Source organism: Capsicum annuum, unplaced genomic scaffold, assembly GCF_002878395.1.
Source record: "Capsicum annuum cultivar UCD-10X-F1 unplaced genomic scaffold, UCD10Xv1.1 ctg79151, whole genome shotgun sequence".
NCBI classification, from domain to species: Eukaryota; Viridiplantae; Streptophyta; class Magnoliopsida; order Solanales; family Solanaceae; genus Capsicum; species Capsicum annuum.
Window position 1 is genome coordinate 50,740 of NW_025889707.1, and position 14,308 is coordinate 65,047.

A 14,308-nucleotide genomic window follows, 5' to 3' on the forward strand; every position below is an offset into this window, starting at 1 on the left:
CCAAAAGGAACTGGAATCCCAACTATTTGTAGTCGGATGTTGAATTCGCCGAGGATTGAAATAAGAAATTTACAGAACAGTTGGTTGGGAGAGAGTTGAGAGAAGCTGTCGAGAGAGGGATGAGAGACCGGTTGATTAAATTGAAGAGGGAAACTCGAAGCCCAACTATTTGTCATCAGGGGTTGAAGGGAGAAGTTTTGCAGAACTGTTGGTTGGGAGAGAGTTGAGAGAAGCTGTCAAGAGCGAGGAGAGAGTGGTTGATTTGGATTGAAGTGGGGTGTGGGTTGGGTTGATTTATATTTTTAAAAAATTAGAAAGTTTTGAAAATATTAATAAAGTCCACAATTTACTTAATCAAGTTTTCTAATGATGTTTGACCCTATCTATTGGTCAATGTCACAATCCTTCATTCAAGACTTAAAAGACACCTTTCCTTCAATTTTCTCAAGGTACTCATTATGATTTATAATTATTTTCCAAACAAATGCTAGAAAAATAAATGAGACCCACAAGATAGGAAAGCTTAACATTACTTTTCGACTAACCCAAGTAATAAATAAAATATGAAATGATTTTTTTATTCAAAATTGCAAAAGTAGTAAATCAAGTATCTACACAAATACCAATTGATTAAAAACAGTAGTAAAGCTAAATGTAAGGAATCATTTTTGTGTGGGGTATAAGATATAATAATCTTGAAATAAAATATATAATTATTTCATTAAACGTCTAGTCGGAAGTATTATTTAGCCTTGAAATTAATTATCTCACTATTTATATCAACTGAATAAGTTATCACATATACATGACGGAATAACTAAATAACTTCTCACGATTAATTATTTCGAATAACTTGTTCCAAACCAAATGACTCCTCAGGGTGTGAAGTAAAACAGGATAAAGCCTGGATGAGTCCCATAATAATTAACTTTAGAAAAGTGCTTTTGTATAGACATACATAGATTTTTCGGTCCTAATAATGCATACGTACAAGTACAAAAGCAGTCAAATATAATACTTATAAATCATGACAATAATGTAATACTCCCTCCGTTTAAAAAAGAATGACATACTTTCCTTTTTAGTTCGTTTAAAAAAGAATGACTCATTTCTGTTTTTGGCAATACTTTAATTTCAACTTTCCACATGACATATTTTGGACCACAAAATTAAAGGGCATTTTGGTACATTTAACACAACTTTAATATAAGGCCACAAAATTCAAAAATCTTGTTTATTTTCTTAAACTTTGTGTCAAGTCAAAATATGTCATTCTTTTTAAAACGGAGGGAGTATCATCAAATATGCCCTTGGCTGGGAAGCAAGCAAGTTGACAAACAACTGCTTCCCTGGCCGCCTATATACTCATGATCAAAGGTAACACACTTTATTCTTTATTGAAATGTTTAAGATCACAAAGGGATCCTATACGTAACACATTAGATTAGTTGCTTAGTACAATGTGCGATAAACATCTTTGCAAAAAAAAAAAAGTATTTTCAAAGGGTAATTATAATAAAATCTAGAAGTCGTTTTATCAAAAGAATATTTTTACCAATATGAAAAGAAGTAGCAACACTACTGCTACAGAATCATCACCGCCGCTACAAATATCCCAAACTCATTCAGTCTCACTAATTTATCAATGCTACAGCATCATCTGCAACATACCCGATTCAATACCTTGTATGATTACACTAAGTCAATACTTTTAGACCTTGTCATACACATAAGGATAGCTCGGTGTATAAAGCTCCCGCTATGCACGGGTCCAAAGAAGGGCCGAACAAGGATTTGTTGTCCACAAGCTTACCTCAAATTTCTGCAACAGGCTATATCCATGACTTTAAACCGCGACCTTCTGGTCATATAACAACAACTTTACAGTTACTTCAAGGTTTCCCTTCCTAATCAAACACTGATAAATGATATTTTTCACAAAATATTTTCTTTGGAAAATAATTTTCTTCCTAACCAAAAACCACTATTTGATAAATTTTCACGACATTTTCCCTAAAAGGTTGCAACCTGTGAGCAAGTTTCAAATTTGGTGCAAACTGCCGGATATAAGAATACCATAGCAAACCAATTAAACAACAGGGACAAAATACTTGGTCTTTAAACACAAAAGTCAAAATCTATTAGTTTGAGCCCAATTTTCCAATTCTGTAGAAGTGGCTAAGTTCGGGTAGCCACACCCTTAGTAAGTCTTAACGATGGAACCAACAAGATGGCACACACACAAAAGAACTAAACCATGATGCAAGATAAGGCTAAAAGCTGCACAAAGATCCCGGAATCAACTGCAGCATTGCTCCTGGTCTTCTAAATTTGGCTTCTCCCTACCATCTACAAGCAAAACACAGAATTAGGTTCAAGAAAAGAGACATTTTTGCAGTAGTGATTAATGAAGTGGAACAACTAATTTAAAACAAAAAGCTTTATGAAGCTCAACATGAAAAAATATGTTCACATTCCAAAAACAATGCAGAGTGATTGTTCATAGATCAGGAAGCTAAATGGTGGAATTACATAATTGGTTCAGATACAATGGTTAATATAATTGGCTTGTTTGACTTATATAAAAGTGGGAAAGCCAGAGACACAATTTTCACATGCAACTCCAAACAAAGTACTTTGGACTATAGAGGTACTTACAGAGATGAAGGAGTTTGATCTAAATATTTCACTGGACCTTAAAGGACCTGCTGTTTTTTCTTCGCAATGCCTTCAAAAATCCCATCAGGTCCAAAATTACAAGACAAGTTTAGATAATCAATTGGACCTGGTAGCTGGAATGAAACGGTAAATTCACCCGGTGGGCATAAGTTCTGAGTTTGCATATTAAAGACCATATTCTTCCTGCGAACCTTCCTCTCTCCGGTCACGCTCACCCCTCTTATGAGAATTCTCCCATTTTGTCCAACATCACAGCGAAAGACTTCTGTAACCACATGAACGGGAAGATCTCTTAATCATCAAGTTGATTCATATGGATGCAATTTGACATTCATATACAAAACATATGGTCGTCACATATATAGTGATTTTCAACTTGACGTAGTAAAATATAAAAGAAAAAGTCTGATGTAATACAGTAAAGAGTTATAAGAAGATATGGTGATTTTCAACTTAAGAAAATCTTACTCATACGTAGAACTTACGTTCATCCCTAGCAACACCGGGAAGTGAAACACGGAAGACATAAGCATCTTCAGATTCAGCTATATCAACTGAACCCATGAATGGCCCAACCTTTCCATACAAAGCCGATCCAGTAAGGGCAACCCCACCGTTAGCATGATTTAAAAGATTGTCCCACTCCTCTTTGGCTGGATAAGCAGAAAAAAAAACCACTGCAGGCTGACCCCCAGCATGCCGCTGAGAGTTGCTACGCTTGGACGGCAAAGTTATAGCTTCAACTGAGACTGAACCAGCATTGATATCTGGTGTCGATGAATACCAGCTGATGGGGGCCACGTTAAGCGGTTGAGGATGCAGCGGAATTGAACTACTAGATTCACCAGAATTCGGCACAGAAGACTGAGATGCTCTGCAATGCATGAGCAAAATACAACATTAGTTTCCATTACGATAATCTCTAGTATTAAGAAATACCTTACTTGACTCCATAGGACCTAAAACCAATGTAAGAAGAGCTTCATTGGAGTAAGCAAGTACAGTTCATATGATGCACAAGTAGGAAATAATTTCTTTACGGATTAAGAAGGTTTTATTTCCTACTTGTGCATCTTATGATTTCTCAAAGGCAAAGGATAGTCACAAAAGCATTCAAACATAATTTGAAAAAGAAAAACTTCAGCATCCAGAGAGTAAAAAGTTATTGTGAATCTGGATGGAAAAAGTGCCCAACAGTTTATCAGAGGTCTACTTCACATGAAATTCTAATAACTTCATTGTTACTTGTAAAGGGTGGCATTAGCCATCTAGAACACTCCCTATTTTCTCATTCAAAGTGTATTCAAGACAAAAATGGACATTAAAAACAAAAACCAACTTGATCATATTTGCAAATGAGACATAGCATGATAATTAGGTTTGACTTCCTCGCCGCAATTCATATTGCTTGGAGGTAGAGAAAAATATAAAAGAGACCAATTTATGTTTATCGCCAAAAATAGTTTCTCTTTACAAAAGGCCACTGTTGAGAATATAACTAAATAATAAAAAGTGTGCTCTCTCTAACAGCTTAAACTTTTAGATGAGATGATCACACACGTACACACATCAACATGGGATTAGAGCAGTCAGAGGTCTTGGGACCCAATCTCACTGTCACTCATCATTAAAAAAAAAATTCATGTGTTGGCCCATGTAAAAGAATCAGGATCACACGTGGGGGGTGTTGAGAATATAATTAAATAATAAAAAGTGTGCTCTCTCTCACAGCTTAAGATTTTAGATGAGATGTCTCACACTTCAACAACCACTATCCAATGTCAAATCTTGTTCTATTTAACGAAAAATGTATCTTTCCGTTCCATTTCCCTGTAGTATTAAGAAAATGTACCTTTCATCTTAGGCAATTTCACTGTGAGCAATTAATTCAAAGGAAGCAGACAATTGAGTTTGGTACCTGTTATAGACCTAGGATCCCTAAGTTGGCTGATTTGGGACTCACCCCGCCCCCCCACACCCCCCCCACACACACGACTCGACATTTGGAGCATAGACTCTTAAGTTTTGGCCACGTGGCTTATATTATTTGATTGGTTTAAAAAATAACAATGATAACAAAATTTTTAAAATCCAACTGGTTGTAGGAAAGTTATTAAGTTATTTCATATGAAACTTCCAACGACCTCTAATGTTGGGTGTATTTATGCATTCTAGCCTTGCTATTTTAGCCCTTTTAGCCTTGTTTTGAGCCTTGTTTTGAGGATGATTCGTGTGATTAATGTGTTTATAATGAGATAAATGTGAATTTAAGTGTCCATGTATGTGTTTACAATGTTTAATGTTGTTTCCACACAAGTTTTGATTCAAATTAATCATTTAGAAGTAAACCGAGAAAACTAGCGTAATAGCTTGCGTTAGGTGTTTTTCTAGTCTATCGTGTTGGGTTCTAACATGTTTAATGAGTAACTAAGGTTGTTATTGTGTATTTATGCATGAAACAACTTGGGCGCTGTAAACCTCACTTTGATCGCCTCATATTTGTTGATCTATTCAATAACGACTGTTGTTTCCAATTAAAGGAGGATTTGGCATCTAATTACGTACATAATGATGAAAATTCTATTAAACAGTTAAGTTCATAATGGCACACGTGTTAAGCGGGAGAATATAAGTTTTGGCCCACATGGACTATATTATTTGCCTGGTTTAATAAATAATGATGATAGTATAATTCCTAAAATCTTATCGGTTGTATGAAAGTTATTTCACATAAAGCTTCTGTTACGATCCTTGAAGATGGATCTAGTTATGGAAGTTGTAAGATGAAATCTGATGTTTTCCTTCTACAACCTATGGCACTGGTTGAGTTAAAGTACTCAAAAACTGAAATATTTTCCGCTTATCTTTCCATTAAAGCCAAATAAATTTAGATACAATTAGTGGATTAATCACCCCCCCTCCCAATACCAAGGAAATAATTTCCAATATCTACTAAAATGATAGTGGAGGAATACCTTCCTTAATGATGACTACAGAGAATTAAAAACGACATAATTAATAGATAAATCATTAATAAAAGCCTAAAAAAATCAATAAAACGCCCCCACTTTGTCGTCTTCCCGAATCAGGTGCACTTGTTACATCTCCTATAATTATCTTGTTTAGGTTTCTTGATTGTTGGTGGTGGATATGTCCGTCTCTTTCGATATTTGTATTTCAGTCCTTTTTCTCTTGGTTTCTTGCCTGGTTATCTTTGACGGTTCTTGTTGGATTACTGGTTCCAGTTTCTCTATTACTTTGCCGTAGTTGAGACTAGCATATCTATTTCTTGTCGCACTTGTTGTTATTTTCTATTGTTGTTGTTATTTTCTAAATTCTTGTTATTGATTGTTATTTATCAACATTTGCGTTATAGTATATTGGTTTTATTGCTTGTGGCATACGTTGTTGATTCTTGTTTCTTTCTTGAAGATTTATTGCTTTTGACATGCGTTGTTGATTCTTAATTCTTTCCTGTAGATTTCTATTTGTTTCCTTACCATATAGTGGTCACAACTTCAAGCTTCATCAGTGATTTATTCGCTATTACCATTGTGTCTTGTTAGCCTTATCTATTTGTGCGCCCTCGTATTTACTTCTCTTATAAAGTAGTGGTTATGGTGGTCGATGGTAGACTAGGGGCATGTTATAGGTTGGGGTAGGGGTTGGAGCGAAGACCAGAGCCCAGGGTGAGGCCGGTTAAGCTAGTCATTGGAGGGTCTACATTGAATGCTATTAGTGCCTACGCTCACCAAACGGGCTTGGACAAGGAGGAGAAGAAGAGCTTTTGGGAGGTTTTAGATGAGGTGGTGAAAGGCGTTCCGAGCACTAAGAAGCTCTTCATAGAAGGGGAATTCAATGTACATATTGAGTCTATATCGAGAGGCTATGCTAATGGGCATAAAGGTTTCGGTTACAGGGAAAGGAATGGAGAAACTTCAGTTTTGGATTTCACTAGGGCCGTTGGGTTGTGGGTAGCAAATTTGAGTTTCCCGAAGAAGGAAGAGCACCTTGTTACCTTTCGTAGTTAGGTGGCCAAGACTTAGATAGACTTTTTGCTATTTAGGAAGGGTGACACAGTGCATTGAAGATTTAGAAGTTAATGACAATTGGGGCTTGGGAGAGTAGATAGGATGTGGATAGTATGTGGGAGACGACTGTCAATTCCATTAGAGAGAAAGTTAGAGAGGTGTTGGGTGTCTCAAGAGGCCGATCTGGCAAGCACCGAAGTGACAAACGGTGGAACGAAGAAGTTAAAAAGGAAGGTGAAGACTAAGAAGGTGGCTTATGCAAATTTGGTTAAGAGCAAGGAAGACAAGGAGAAGCGGAGAATAAGGAGTATAAGTTAGCTAGTAAAGAGGTTAAGTTAGTGGTTACGACGACTAAGACAACAACTTTCGAGAGGTTGTATACAACTTTAGAGGAGAAATGCGGAGATAAGAAGTTGTATGGGCTTGTCAAGGCTAGGGAGTGGACGGCCCATGACTTATGTCTTATTATCTAGCGGTGTATTATCACATTTTGTGTTTATTTTTTATTTGTTGTATTGTTATCTGTCCTGAGCCGAGGATCAATCGAAAACACTCAACTAGCCTCTCTACTTCATCAGAGGTAATTGTATCGACTGCGCACACTTTACCATCCCCAGACCCTGCTTAGTGGGAATTCACTGGGTATTGTTGTTGTATAATTAATAGCTGCTAAAATAACCTACATCCTGATTTAATTTTCCAACAGTAAACTATTTATAGACAAAAAAATTGTGCCAACATTTCTCCCCTCCTTCAAAGCATATTTGTCCTCAAGCACTAAGTGTGGAGAATAGTAGTATTTCCCTCATTTTCAACAAATACTACTTCATCCTCAATGAAATCAATCCAGAATAGTTTCTTGCTCCAATGGCCCTGGGTGAATAGTTTGTCACAATTGAAACAGAGCCCCTTAAGTCACCTTTCCTTCATTTCAGATTTGATCAGTTTCTTCACAAATCTGACATATTGTTGAGGTGAGAATTAGTGGTCTTTGACATGCCAGCATCTAACAGTTGTGAACAAAAGGATTGTTTCCTTGCGTTCATAAAGTCGAGATGAACTCATCGTCGTAGCCAAATCTGGAGGATAATGGAATTCAATCTCAATTGCAATATTATCAACAATACCGACATATAAAGTTAATTTTTGTGACTCTGCGAGTGTACCAGACGTGAAACTAACTAAACTTTTCTTGGTAATCTGCCACAGACTCAATCTGGTGAAACTTTGCCAATTCGTGCAACTTCTGACTTTTAATTGGTGGAATAAAACGAAAGTTACAATGGCGTTTGAATTCACTCCAAGATAGTTAATGCATATCTGTCTCTAGCTGAAGGTCCCAAAATCGTGAATTCCATTCCAAATGAAAAGAAGCAAGTTCAACCTTTTATTCTTCTAGAATTTGTTCGTGTCAGAAAAAGTGCTCACATCTGTTTAACCATCCCAAAGGGTCCTCATCGCCATTAATTCGTGGGAAATCCAGCTTTGTATGTCGAGGAATGATGGAACTTGCTCCTTCATATCTTGACCCTTCGGCCACTCTAGTTTTACCCTTCCAGCCTCGATTTTGACTGTTATGTTCATATGATTCAGAGTCGACTTTTGAATTTACTAAACCCTTTGAGTTCATCTAAACGAGCATTTATTGTCTCTTGTCTGGCTAAATTGGCACCACGTTCTTCTATAAACAAGTTCACCAACTGTCAATTCATGTTGAATATGATCTCCCATAACTCCTTAAACTGATACCAAGTTACGATCCACGAATATGAATCTAGTTATGGGATATTGTAAGATGAAATTTAATGTTTTATTTCTATGACCCATGGGGTTGGTTCATTAAGAGATACCTTACAATCTCTTGGGTTAAAGTACTCAAAAATTGAAATAGTTTTTGCTTACCTTTCAATTAAAATGAAATAAATTTAAATACAATTGGTGGATTAACCACCTCCTGAATAACTTTGTGTGGCGTAAATGCAAAACAAACACCCCCTCTGTCCAAAAATTTTTGAAAACCAAGGGCATGGATGTGAACAATTTTGTAACAATGTTTTCCCTCTTTTTGTGACTCTAAAGTCCTTAGTTTGTAGTACATGGTAAATACCTCCTTTTGTCTCTAGTAGGAAATACAATTGAGACTCCTTGAAAAGTTTGCATGTCATGTGCGGTGAGCGTAGTTGTGTAACTCTCATGCATACTTGTATCATCTAGAACTTGCCCCGTTAGTCCTCAAGGCTAATTGTGATTATACTTCGTTGGTGAAGTGATCTTAGGCCTTCTTTGCGAACATAGGAACCCACTTTAGCCTAAATAGCTTACCTGTACATAGAATAGTATCCATAGTCACCCATTTTGACCCTTCAAGACTTTCTTTGTCAACCACATTGCAAGCCTTGAACCATTTGAATTTTATTCCTCTTTTGAGCCCTACCCTCCTTGAACTTGGAAAATGAAACTAGAGGCCAAATGCCTAAGTTGGGGGTGAAAATTTTTGGAAGAGGTGACCTTGAGTCATGGTAATGTAAGTGGATGCCTATAAGTTAAGCAAAGACAGCAAAGGAAGAAGTGAAAAAGAAAGGAATACTCAAAAGAAGGAAAAGCATAGATTACAAAAGAAATAAATGAATAGAAGATGCCTTCAAAGAGATGGGTGAATCAAGGTAACGAAAGTAGGCATGTGTGAATTTTGGAAACAAATGAAGTGGTTCATGGTCAAAAGTATGGTTGAATAGTGTGATGTAGATGCTCAAGAAGCGTGCAGTTACTTTGTTCCTAAATGATATCATATCCTTTCCCGAACGTACGTTACAAGCAACAACAACATTTCCTTTCTCAATACTTGTTCGCATTGAGAGATTCTTTGTGAGAGTGAGTGTTTGCACCAAAAATCCCTTGTTGCAGGATAGATAATTTGGTGAGTGAGATTTCCTTTCTGTGAGGAGGCATGTAAACAAATTGACACGGGTGAAATTGTCATCTTCTGAAAATGAGGCAAAGAAGTGTAGTGGAGTTGCTATCGATAGAGAATCACTTCTAGAGAGTTGGTGATTGTTGCATTGTTGTTCTTTAAAGTCTTTTGCATCTTTGAGATTGTGCTTCATGTTGAGAGGAGTTGTGAGAATAGTTTTACCCATGCTTGAGAGCTACTTATTGGTGCTAATCAAGTTCAAAGTCATTATGATCATCTGGTCGTATAAATGGGCTTAAAATTGCATAGTTTCATTGAGTAAGAAGTAGTATTGCTTGAGGACAAGCAAAGGTTTAAGTTGGGGTGTTGATGAGTTGGTAAATTTACCACTCATTGACGCTCAAATTCGTGCACACTACTATAATTAAACAGTGTTAATGAGACAAATTTATCATTTGAATGCACTAATTCGCATGTTTTGCACATATATAGGTAATGGGAAGAAAAGAAGTGAAGTGAGCTTAAAAGAGATCAAAAAGGGTAGTAGTGCAAAAAGCTGGAAAATCAGTAGCTGGGATCGACCTCAGTAACCGCGATCGCGGCCACTCAAGACCAGGTCAAAGCATGGTGATCACGATAGGTCCAATGCGATCGTCAGAGTCACGATTGCGATCAACTAATGGAGATAGCGATGTTGCGGAATTCTCCCAAGGGCGGACTGGTCATTTTCATGTACCCATGCACTATTTTCCCCTAGAAAAACATAATCACAAGGCTATTCTCCTATTAAAAGTTTATCTACAATTGTTGCTCTTAATTGGTAGTTCAAGTAGATTTTTTCAACACAACCTTTCAAACCATACCCCCTAATTTTAATTTATGTTTTACTTTATGTTTACATTACGGGTAAACACTTAGTCTCCTTTTATACACATAGGATTCGAATACTAGTTACACTCCTCGTGGATTCGACCCCAACTCAAGTTGGGTTATTATGTTTGATAACGATTGCCTTGCTCATATATCATGGAGTAAGTTGAGTGTGATCAAAATTAAGGAAATAACTTGCTACAACCATTGATATGAGAAAGTGGAGGAATGCCTCTTTATTGTTGTCCACGGAGAATTGAAAACAACATAACTAATAGATAAGTTATACTAATAACGGCCGGAGAAAAATAGGAAAACATAATTAATAGTTGGTAAAATAATGTACTTCTGATTTAATTTTCCATCGGTAAAGTAAATTGTTGATAAACTAAAAAGGTGTGCTAACATGAAAGTAGTAGTATTTCCCTCTTTTTTAGCAAATTCTTAGTAATCATCAATGAAATCAATCCAGAATAATTTCTTGCACTGATGGCCCCGAATGAATAGTTCGTCAAAATTAAAACAGAGTCCCTTAAGTCGCCTTTCCTCCATTTCAGATTTGGCCAATTTCTTCACAAATCTGGGATGTTGTTTACATGAGAAATTTGTTATCTCTGACCTACCCGCATCTAACAATTGAGAACAAATGGGTTGTTCCTTGCTTTCATAAAGACGAGATGAATTCGTCACGTAGCCAAATCTGGAGGATTATGCAATTCAACTGCAATTATTATCAGCAAGACTGTTGATATAAAGTTCAATTTTTTCTGACCGTGTGAGTGTATCAGCCGTGAAACTAGCTGCTCAAGCTTTTCTCGGTAATCTGCCACAGGCCAAATTTGGTGCAACCTTGCCAATTCGCACAACTTCTGACTTTTGATTGATGGCCCAAAACGAAGGTTACAATGGCATTTGCATTCATTCCAAGACAGTTGACGCATATCTGTTTCTAGTTGAAGAAACAAAAGTTGTGCACTCCCTTCCAAATGAAAAGAAGAAAGTTCAACCTTTACTTCTTCTAGAGTTTGTAGGTGTCAAAAAAAGTGTCCACATCTGTTCAACCATCCCAAAGGGTCCTCATGCCATTAAATCATGAGAAATCCAACTTTGTATGTCGAGAAATGATGGAGCTTCCTCCTTCATATCTTGACCCTCTCGCCACCCTAGCTTTACCCATCCAACATCGATTCTGACAGTAATGTTCAGATGATTAAGAATTCCAAGCGAGCATTTATTGCTTCTTGTCGGGCTAAATTGTGGCACGTTATTCTTGGAACAAGTTTACCAATTGTGCCAATTGATGTTGAATTTAATCTCCCATAACTCCCGAATCTAATACCAAATTGTTACGGTTCCAAATATGGATCTAGTTATGGGACGTTGGAAGACGAAACCTATGGCGTTGGTTCACTAAGAGAGAACCTGCAATCTCTTGTGTTCAAGTACTGAAAAACTAAAATATTATCTGGTTACCTTTACATTAAAGTCAAATAAATGTAAATAGAATTGGTGGATGAACCACCACCCCATGTAACAAGGAAATAACTTCCTACAAGTACTGAAATGAGAAAGTGGAGGAATAACCTCCTTATTGCTATCTACAGAGAATTAAAAACAACATAATTAATAGATAAGTCATAGTAATAACTGTCTAATAAAAATAGAAATAACATAACTAATAGTTGCTAAAATAATCTAACTTTTGATTTAATATTCCAACAGTAAACTGTTGATAGACTAAAAGGGTGTGCTAACAGCTTCCCACTACCCCAATTTGATGGAAGTGGGAGTGATGCATTAATTAACTGTTGGTTCTCTTTCTCCCTTTAAGAAGAATAGCGGAACTCCATCCATATTTGTTCTGAAAGAACACACAAAGAAAAAGGGAGAGAAATTGTTTTTCTCAAGATACAAATCAAGTACATCCACTTAATTCATGTCAAAAAGAAAGCTATGGCAGCTTCGGATTTGTTTCTTGACTGACTTATTGATAATCGAATTGTATGTGAAAATCATTAAGTTTATGATTCTGAAATCATTAACCCTTACATAGACATAATAAGATGGGCTCTCCACATCGGGTTAATAATGATTGAGATGGTCCTAACTCTAACACCAAGATGTGGGACTCAACAACACCCAGTACCCATTCCCATTTCCCAGTTGCATCCAAGGTTGGGGCCTAGTGGTGAATTAAGTTGGTTGAGAACTTGATGGCTCAAGTTCAAATCTCAGCAGAGACAAAAAAACACTACGAGATTCTTCCCATCTGTCCTAGACTTGGTTGACAATGTTACCTAATATCTGATATTTGTTGCTGGTGGGAGATGACAAATATCCCGTGGATTTAGTCAATGTGCATGAAAAACGCCAGACACCACGGATATCCAAAAAATGGTACTCTTTTCCTAATGCAGCAAAATTCACAAAACAAGGTTATCAAAAAAAAAAAAAAAACCCAAAAAAAGGACTAAGAAACATTGAATCGGCCATACATTCTTCAAAAGTTTTCACAAATAAAATGTCAAATCTCAAAAAAATTCTTCTACACACCTTAATAACACATATATTCCACATAAAGCACACAAATTTATCCCAAAAATTCATCTTCCCAATGTACCCTTAACTAAACTTCCTAAAATTATCTGTAAGAAAACAACTGGGTATCTGAAAAAATGGTAACTTTCTGCATTTACAAAAGTGCCCAGAAACACTCAAAAAGAAAAATCAACACCTGAGTTAATTCGGAGTTTTTACTTACACCATCATGTATAAAAAAAAAAAATGAAAGATAAACTCAACAAACGTTATCTATAAAAAATAAAAAAATAAAAAAATTAGGATGATGATACCTCCAACTCGAATCCATCAGATAGCTGCTGGAAGAAAAAAGATTGGGAAATCTGGTACTTGGTAAAAATCTTGGTAAAAAGAGTCTTGGGATATCTTTAAAATCAAGGAGAGGCAAATATCCAAAGCTGGAAATTTAAATGAAATTATATTTGCTGTGAAGTTGGTTGCTTTTATGTGTTTAGGGATTTTCAACAGTGCTAAAGGCCCTTTACTCCCTACTGGCCTGAACTTTTTGTTCTTTGAAAAGTAGAGCGAAATTACTAAAAGAGTCCTACGGCTTAATAACATAGGACCAAGAGATAAGAGTGAATTGATGGCGATGACGTGGTGAAAGGAATCTATGAGAAAAGGTTTTCAAACTGGGTTACGACTAATGTGGAACCAGTCCCTTAATCTTGAAGACAATTTTCATTTAGATATTTAAAATCATAGAGTGGCAGATACCCAAAGATGGAAATTTATTTAAAACATTTTTGATTGTGAAGTTGGTGAGTATGTGCTTGCTTTTATGTTTAGGGATTTTCTAGAGCATCGAAAGTCCCTTGCTGACCTGGTTATGTATTCTTGACTTTTGTTCTTTGAAATAGACCAAATTACTTAAATGGTCCCTATTCTTTAGGATGTTTTTTTTTTTTCTTTTTTAAGGCTTAATAACATAGTAATTGACACCAACGGATAAGAGTTGACTGTTGGCGATGACTTGGTGAAGGAAATCTGTAGACACCTAATTTTGTCCCTCCCGAAGTCTAATTTTATTCATTTTTAGTTCACCTTACCATGTGTCCAACCCCATGTAATTATATTCCACAAGAATACAAAAATAAACAAAAAACAATACCTCTAACTAATTTATTTTATCCTAACAACCTACCCAATCAAAAGCTTCCACCTCCCTACCACACATTTTTATCCTCACAATAACAAACTAAAAGAAAGAATATATGGGGGACCCACAAAAATTCCC

The 14,308-nt window shown here is 36.3% G+C and overlaps 1 protein-coding gene across 1 annotated transcript; it reads right to left on the minus strand.

Annotated features, from left to right (window-relative positions):
• Positions 1-2,046: 2,046 nt before the first annotated feature.
• Positions 2,047-13,765, minus strand: LOC124895002 (alpha-crystallin domain-containing protein 22.3-like). The gene is made up of 4 exons (XM_047405492.1): positions 13,344-13,765; positions 3,165-3,553; positions 2,659-2,944; positions 2,047-2,349 (listed from the first exon to the last, which is right to left on the minus strand). Exons 1-3 carry the CDS (start codon positions 13,358-13,360, stop codon positions 2,697-2,699), a joined length of 654 nt encoding a protein of 217 aa, XP_047261448.1. The 5' UTR covers positions 13,361-13,765; the 3' UTR covers positions 2,047-2,349; positions 2,659-2,696.
• Between the last annotated feature and the right edge of the window lie 543 nt (positions 13,766-14,308).

Coding starts and splice junctions, on each gene's coding strand:
- LOC124895002 (XM_047405492.1), bottom strand. Junction 2,945..3,164: donor CGGTGTTGCTAGGGATGAAC/GTAAGTTCTACG, acceptor ATGTGGTTACAG/AAGTCTTTCGCTGTGATGTT.